This window comes from Cyclopterus lumpus, chromosome 18, assembly GCF_009769545.1.
Source record: "Cyclopterus lumpus isolate fCycLum1 chromosome 18, fCycLum1.pri, whole genome shotgun sequence".
In the NCBI taxonomy this organism is placed as follows: Eukaryota; Metazoa; Chordata; class Actinopteri; order Perciformes; family Cyclopteridae; genus Cyclopterus; species Cyclopterus lumpus.
The window spans coordinates 15,616,750-15,624,940 of NC_046983.1; the positions used below are offsets into that span (position 1 = coordinate 15,616,750).

General features: G+C 44.7%; 1 protein-coding gene across 1 annotated transcript in view; it reads left to right on the forward strand.

Moving 5' to 3' along the window:
• Positions 1 to 1,923, forward strand: part of frem1a (Fras1 related extracellular matrix 1a) — a 29,888-nt gene extending 27,965 nt beyond the window's left edge. Inside the window, exons 34-37 of the mRNA XM_034556649.1 lie at positions 351 to 482; positions 1,169 to 1,284; positions 1,391 to 1,476; positions 1,601 to 1,923. Coding sequence (XP_034412540.1) covers positions 351 to 482; positions 1,169 to 1,284; positions 1,391 to 1,476; positions 1,601 to 1,803 — 537 coding nt within the window. The 3' untranslated portion in view covers positions 1,804 to 1,923. The remainder of the gene's footprint in view (positions 1 to 350; positions 483 to 1,168; positions 1,285 to 1,390; positions 1,477 to 1,600) is intronic.
• The last annotated feature ends 6,268 nt before the right edge of the window (positions 1,924 to 8,191 follow it).

An 8,191-nucleotide genomic window follows, 5' to 3' on the forward strand; every position in this document is an offset into this window, starting at 1 on the left:
TCTGGTTGTATAGAAGTCTATATAAATGACTCTACTTCTCTCTTGATGTATTCCCTCAGTAAACATTGTAAACATGAGTTTATGGTCTCAATCTCTAGTTTCAAGTCTTCTTCAATACAGCGTGATGTTCATTTACTAAATGAATAAGGTCCCTTTATGTCAATTAGACCATAACGCAGGGTATGCTTCATTCAGGGCTACATTGGTATTACAGGTCGCCACCACCTGTTAGTTCAAAACTGTCTGTCATATTTACATTGTTTTAGGGTATATCATTGTGGGAAAATGGTATTGCATTTCACATAAAGGAACACTAAATTATTTTGTTTGTGAATTTGCATGGCCGATAGGCTAAAGCTGATAACACCATAGCAAAGCCCTGTGTGCCAGAGCTGATGGGACTCCTGCACTTCAACCAGACAAGCAACCAGCTCTTTCACTGCAATGGTGTCTCCTGGAAACCCTGGGCACCAACTGATCAGGTATTAAACTGGACATACATGTAATACGCATGCACTAGCGTCTAGCTTCTTTGCGTCTCTGGGAGAAAGATGTCTTACATTCACAATATGTTTCCAATAATTATACAATGCTGTTATCGTCGCTGTCCGGCGGAAACCTTGTGTCTCCATACTTCTGTCTTTCTGTGAGTTTTACAAATATTCAACCAATACAAAATATTTAAAAGCTTGTGATTAAATTCCATTGGATCCTCAAACTAAACTGTGTGGTCAGATTGTATTAAATTATTTCAAGAATCACAGGCTTTCATATCATTTCCCAAAAGAATACAGTTTTCACCAAACAGCGACGATTTGTTCCTTATTTGCAGTTGAAACGTTGAATCACGGTCAATCTTAACACCAACATGTTCAGCTTTAGCAGAAATCTGCTGAGATAGTGAAGTAAACTGCTGAGAAAGTGTTTTTTATTTTCCATTGTGGACCAATTACTATGATATGAAGCCAATAACTGTCATATGATATTTGTCTTGATTTCGGTTGGATAAAAATACATTTCTGACACAGTTAAATAAAAGGTCAGAGATGTAGTTTTCTAGACAATAAAGGGTCTCAGATAATCAGGACTTACAAAACAATTATCAGCACATTACAAAACAATTATAAAATCATTGACATGTGTCATCCCATGTCCTCCTGAATCCCAGATGGTGAGTGCTCAGATGTGTGGTCAGGGCTGGACCTTTCATGGTGGCTACTGTTACTCCCTTAGCAGCGAGCCCAAAGTCACATGGAGCGCAGCTAACAGGGCCTGCAGAGAGAGGTAGTTTAACACCAACTGAGGCAGAAAGTATGCTTCTGATTAGTTGTCTGTCATGCATAACAACGATATCATCTGAATGATATGCACTGTGGCAATTGGTTTTCAGATACAAAGGCTCTTTAGCAAGCGTTCTCTCTAAAGTCGACATGGACTGGCTGTGGGACTTCAGTGGAAGAAAACCTTTTTGGATAGGTGGGTATCTTTGAATCAATTGTTGCAACACAATTCACGTTTATTTTTTCATCATTACATCTATTTTACAATGGTAGTAGAACTTCTTCAGTCTAACTGATGTATTTTAATCCCACTGTTTAAGGCCTGAGTGACAGGGACGGCCGAGGACGCTGGGAATGGGCGGCTGGTGAGCCGGTCAGCTACACCAACTGGAAAAAGACGCCTCCTCGGTCCAAAAGGAAGAGGAACAAAAAGTGTGTCCTGGTGTGGAGAAGGGCAAAGTGGCAAATCAGGGACTGCAAGACAAGTAGAGGCCATCGCTTCGTGTGTTCAAGAACAACTTGATGTCAACAGTGTTACAGCATCACAGCCATGAGCCACTGTGTTGTTTCAGGAGGAAGGACTGATCCTCGGGACATTTAAACTGCAATACCAGACAAACTTCCAATAAGGATCAAAGAGAACTTTGCTGGAACTGTTTATATCATTTATAACTATAGGACAACATTGTGTCTAAAAAGAGTAACCTGCGACATTGTTTACGCTGCATTTATTCTAATTAACCACTGAAAGTATTTCTTATATCCAGAAACCCTGAGAGGAAAGTGAGAAAAAACACCCTGTTCCAGGTTCCCACCCTATTCTAGGTTCTCACCCTGTACTAGGTTCCCACCCTGTGCCTGGTTCCCACCCTGTGCTAGGTTCTCACCCTGTACTAGGTTCCCACCCTGTGCCTGGTTCCCACCCTGTTCTAGGTTCCCACCCTGTTCTAGGTTCTCACCTTGTTCCAGGTTCCTACCCTGTGCTAGGTTCCCACCCTGTGCCTGGTTCCCACCCTGTTCTAGGTTCTCACCTTGTTCCAGGTTCCTACCCTGTGCTAGGTTCCCACCCTGTGCCTGGTTCCCACTCTGTACTAGGTGCTCACCCTGTACTAGGTTCCCACCCTGTACTAGGTTCTCACCCTGTACTAGGTTCCCACTCTGTACTAGGTGCTCACCCTGTACTAGGTTCCCACCCTGTACTAGGTTCTCACCCTGTACTAGGTTCCCACGCTGTACTAGGTTCTCACCCTGTACTAGGTTCCCACCTTGTTCCAGGTTCCCACCCTGTACTAGGTTCCCACTCTGTACTAGGTTCCCACCCTGTACTAGGTTCCCACCTTGTTCCAGGTTCCCACCCTGTACTAGGTTCCCACTCTGTACTAGGTTATCACCCTGTACTAGGTTCCCACCTTGTACCAGGTTCTCACCCTGTACTAGGTTCCCACCCTGTACTAGGTTCTCACCCTGTACTAGGTTCCCACCTTGTTCTAGGTTCCCACCCTGTACTAGGTTCCCACCCTGTACTAGGTTCTCACCCTGTTCCAGGTTCCCACCTTGTTCCAGGTTCCCACCCTGTACTAGGTTCCCACCCTGTACTAGGTTCCCACCCTGTACTAGGTTCTCACCCTGTACTAGGTTCCCACCTTGTTCCAGGTTCTCACCCTGTACTAGGTTCCCACCCTGTACTAGGTTCCCACCCTGTACTATGTTCCCACCTTGTTCCAGGTTCCCACCCTGTACTAGGTCCTCACCCTGTACTAGGTTCCCACCCTGTACTAGGTTCTCACCCTGTACTAGGTTCCCACCCTGTACTAGGTTCTCACCCTGTACTAGGTTCCCACCTTGTTCCAGGTTCCCACACTGTACTAGGTGCCCACCCTGTACTAGGTTCTCACCCTGTACTAGGTTCCCACCTTGTTCCAGGTTCTCACCCTGTACTAGGTTCCCACCCTGTACTAGGTTCTCACCCTGTACTAGGTTCCCACCCTGTACTAGGTTCTCACCCTGTACTAGGTGCCCACCCGTACTAGGTTATCACCCTGTACTAGGTTCTCACCCTGTACTAGGTTCCCACCTTGTTCCAGGTTCCCACCCTGTACTAGGTTCCCACCCTGTACTAGGTTCCCACCTTGTTCCAGGTTCCCACCCTGTACTAGGTTCCCACCCTGTACTAGGTTCCCACCCTGTACTAGGTTCTCACCCTGTACTAGGTTCCCACCCTGTACTAGGTTCCCACCCTGTACTAGGTTCTCACCCTGTACTAGGTGCCCACCCTGTACTAGGTTCTCACCCTGTACTAGGTTCCCACCCTGTACTAGGTTCCCACCTTGTTCCAGGTTCTCACCCTGTACTAGGTTCCCACCCTGTACTAGGTTCTCACCCTGTACTAGGTTCCCACCTTGTTCCAGGTTCTCACCCTGTACTAGGTTCCCACCCTGTACTAGGTTCCCACCCTGTACTAGGTTCCCACCTTGTTCCAGGTTCCCACCCTGTACTAGGTTCTCACCCTGTACTAGGTGCCCACCCTGTACTAGGTTATCACCCTGTACTAGGTTCTCACCCTGTACTAGGTTCCCACCTTGTTCCAGGTGCCCACCCTGTACTAGGTTATCACCCTGTACTAGGTTCTCACCCTGTACTAGGTTCCCACCCTGTACTAGGTTCCCACCCTGTACTAGGTTCCCACCTTGTTCCAGGTTCCCACCCTGTACTAGGTTCTCACCCTGTACTAGGTGCCCACCCTGTACTAGGTTATCACCCTGTACTAGGTTCTCACCCTGTACTAGGTTCCCACCTTGTTCCAGGTGCCCACCCTGTACTAGGTTATCACCCTGTACTAGGTTCTCACCTTGTACTAGGTTCTCACCCTGTACTAGGTGCCCACCCTGTACTAGGTTCTCACCCTGTACTAGGTTCCCACCCTGTACTAGGTTCCCACCTTGTTCCAGGTTCCCACCCTGTACTAGGTTCCCACCTTGTTCCAGGTTCCCACCCTGTACTAGGTTCCCACCCTGTACTAGGTTCTCACCTTGTTCCAGGTTCCCACCCTGTACTAGGTTCTCACCCTGTACTAGGTTCCCACCTTGTTCCAGGTTCTCACCCTGTACTAGGTTATCACCTTGTTCCAGGTTCCCACCCTGTACTAGGTTCTCATCCTGTACTAGGTTCCCACCTTGTTCCAGGTTCTCACCCTGTACTAGGTTCTCACCTTGTTCCAGGTCCTCACCCTGTACTAGGTTCCCACCCTGTACTAGGTTCTCACCCTGTACTAGGTTCCCACCCTGTACTAGGTTCCCACCCTGTACTAGGTTCTCACCTTGTTCCAGGTTCCCACCCTGTACTAGGTTCTCACCTTGTTCCAGGTTCCCACCCTGTACTAGGTTCCCACCCTGTACTAGGTTCCCACCCTGTACTAGGTTCTCACCTTGTTCCAGGTTCCCACCCTGTACTAGGTTCTCACCTTGTTCCAGGTTCTCACCCTGTACTAGGTTCCCACCTTGTTCCAGGTTCTCACCCTGTACTAGGTTATCACCTTGTTCCAGGTTCCCACCCTGTACTAGGTTCTCATCCTGTACTAGGTTCCCACCTTGTTCCAGGTTCTCACCCTGTACTAGGTTCTCACCTTGTTCCAGGTCCTCACCCTGTACTAGGTTCCCACCCTGTACTAGGTTCTCACCCTGTACTAGGTTCCCACCCTGTACTAGGTTCCCACCCTGTACTAGGTTCTCACCTTGTTCCAGGTTCCCACCCTGTACTAGGTTCTCACCTTGTTCCAGGTTCCCACCCTGTACTAGGTTCCCACCCTGTACTAGGTTCCCACCCTGTACTAGGTTCTCACCTTGTTCCAGGTTCCCACCCTGTACTAGGTTCTCACCTTGTTCCAGGTTCCCACCCTGTACTAGGTTCTCACCCTGTACTAGGTTCCCACCCTGTACTAGGTTCCCACCCTGTACTAGGTTCTTACCTTGTTCCAGGTTCCCACCCTGTACTAGGTTCCCACCCTGTACTAGGTTCTCACCTTGTTCCAGGTTCCCACCCTGTACTAGGTTCCCACCCTGTACTAGGTTCTCACCCTGTACTAGGTTCCCACCCTGTACTAGGTTCTCACCTTGTTCCAGGTTCCCACCCTGTACTAGGTTCCCACCCTGTACTAGGTTCTCACCTTGTTCCAGGTTCCCACCCTGTACTAGGTTCCCACCCTGTACTAGGTTCTCACCTTGTTCCAGGTTCCCACCCTGTACTAGGTTCCCACCCTGTACTAGGTTCTCACCTTGTTCCAGGTTCCCACCCTGTACTAGGTTCCCACCCTGTACTAGGTTCTCACCTTGTTCCAGGTTCCCACCCTGTACTAGGTTCTCACCTTGTTCCAGGTTCTCACCTTGTTCCAGGTTCCCACCCTGTACTAGGTTCTCACCTTGTTCCAGGTTCCCACCCTGTAATAGGTTATTAATCAAGCAGTATCATCAGAGTCTCAAAACCCCTTCAAAAGAATGCTAAAGTAGATTTAGTTAACATTCATATATATTGATAACTATATTTGTGTGCATTGAAAAATGTTTTTGTGGAGAGAAACATTTAAATCACAAAATGTATTTGTGAATCTCTCTGTGTGCATTAATATTGAGACTTATCTGACCCCATAAAGAAGGTTTTGCCATGACAATCTGTCAAAACACAAGTTCTGCAAGGTATATTTTCAAAATAACTTTTTCCCATGTGTGGAAAAAGATATAAAAGCCTCTTGTGGGATATGTGTGAATATTATAACAACAAAACACTATCCTGGCAACTACAGTTAAAAAAAATGGGCGTAACCTATTTCCATCTGTTTTTGAAAAGTACTTCATAAACACAGAGAAAACAACTAAGATCAGACTTTCTTCTCACATGCCTCACTGGGCTTCCATAGTTATACGTGTTAAACTCACAAGAGATTTCATATTTCAGACAGAACCAAGTCACTGTGTGTTAAATCTGCTTGTTGATATTGTTTATTATGGGCAACATTACTGAAGGCACCCTGTGTCCACATCTAGTGTCACGGCTTTTATTATTTCATGTACTGTTTATTGTGCTTGCATTGTGCATATTCCTAAATCAATGTGTGTGTAATCAGATTACTGCAACCGAATTGACACAGATTATTCTGTAAATGCCATGTGTTTACTGCTCTGTGTTGTTGATGGGATGTTGGGGCTGTAAGAGAACCCAAAGCACGTAGAACATCTGCATCCACTTTGATTAAGTGTTCATGACTAAGTCTGTGTTTCATGTTTCTATGACGATTAGAATGCTTCATTTCCTCAAACATCTCTTCCGGCCTCATTATTTCCATTCATAAACATGTTCAGTTGGCACTGTAAACGGAAACAAGCATCAACATATATTTCAAGATAAAATCGATTTGTGTAAATTAAGCTCTAATAGAATATTTTGTAGAATCACTTGATTCATTTTTCATTTCATTTTAAAAGGGCCTCATTTAATATTTTGTATAAATGAAATCAGTGTTTGTGAGTACAGTGTCCTGTATATGATCTACTCCAAAAATGCCCCATTATGGAGGACATGTTATTTTTCATTCCAATAATATGCCATTGTCTTTGAACAGCGACTTAAAAACAGTAAAACAATATTTCATGTAGACATTTCTTCACTGTTATGAAGACGCGTTCCAGTGGTCCTGTGAACCACAAGGTTCAGCAGCAATGTGATTATCCCGTCATGTGATCTCCAGCATGAAAGAAGGCCTTTTATGTGAGCTGCAAGCATTTCTCAGAGGTTTGTGCACTGAAACGGTCGAGCAGATGCCCGTCAGCTCGGTAAGTCCAGCTACATCTGTCTATGCTGCATCTATCTTATTTAAGGGATTCACCAAGACAGTTTAAACATGTTGTTATGATTGATTATTACTGTAAATCATAAAACATAATAGCATTTGGAACAGCAGTTAGTTTTGAGCATTCCTCAGCAGGGTTTGGCAACATGTCCAGTGAAGCAGCAGTTGCTTACTTATGGGCTATTTTAATACAAAGAACTGCCCTAATAATAAAACCTGGATAATTAATAAGTAACCTGAAGTCTCTCTCAGCGTTTACATAATATATTCCATAATATGTTTTAGAGTAAAGAGGCTTTCCGGTGACATAACACACCCTGCAGCACTCGTTCTGCAGGTCATGTTTTGGCCTTAGTGGCTGTGATTAACTATGTTTTTTCTGTGCTGTTTTTAATGAAGCGTTTTATTCTTTTTCTGTTTCCTTCTGATATATTTGATATCTTTATGTGTTAAGATGATGTCACTATGTCAGCTAACCGTACAGATCAGCACACTAGTGTCTCTGAGAAATAGGACTTGTATTCTGGTTATCGAGGTTATCGTTCCATGTGCCATCTGACCGTTTAAGTCACAATTTCTGTCAGTGTTTGTCTTCTAAACTTTGAAATAGAAATTGATTATTACTTAAAAAAAGAGATTAGCACTTTATTTCAGAGAGATGATTGAAACCAATCTCATGTCTGTGTGTTAAGTACAATTATGTCACTGTATTGTGATGTTTTCAAGGGTGGACTTTAGCTTAGAGGAAACCTCATTGCTAAACTGGTTGCACCAATTCAGATGATCACAGTGATATTTTCTTCAGATGGTAACTTAATGTGGACCCAATCCTAACATTAGTCTTCATGACAACACATACGTGTCTTTAGATTAGAACATTTGTGGCAGAATTCTGCCAGGGGTAAATTGTCAATGTAGTATATTTCTAATCAAAACTACTCGAAACCCAAACATCATCAATTTCTGACTCATCAGACTCTGTTCTGAGTCATTAATGTCTGTTGTGCTGTTTATTAAAGGTTTGATCGTGACATAATAAGTGAAGAGGAGCTGCTCTTTTAGTTTTTTTGTC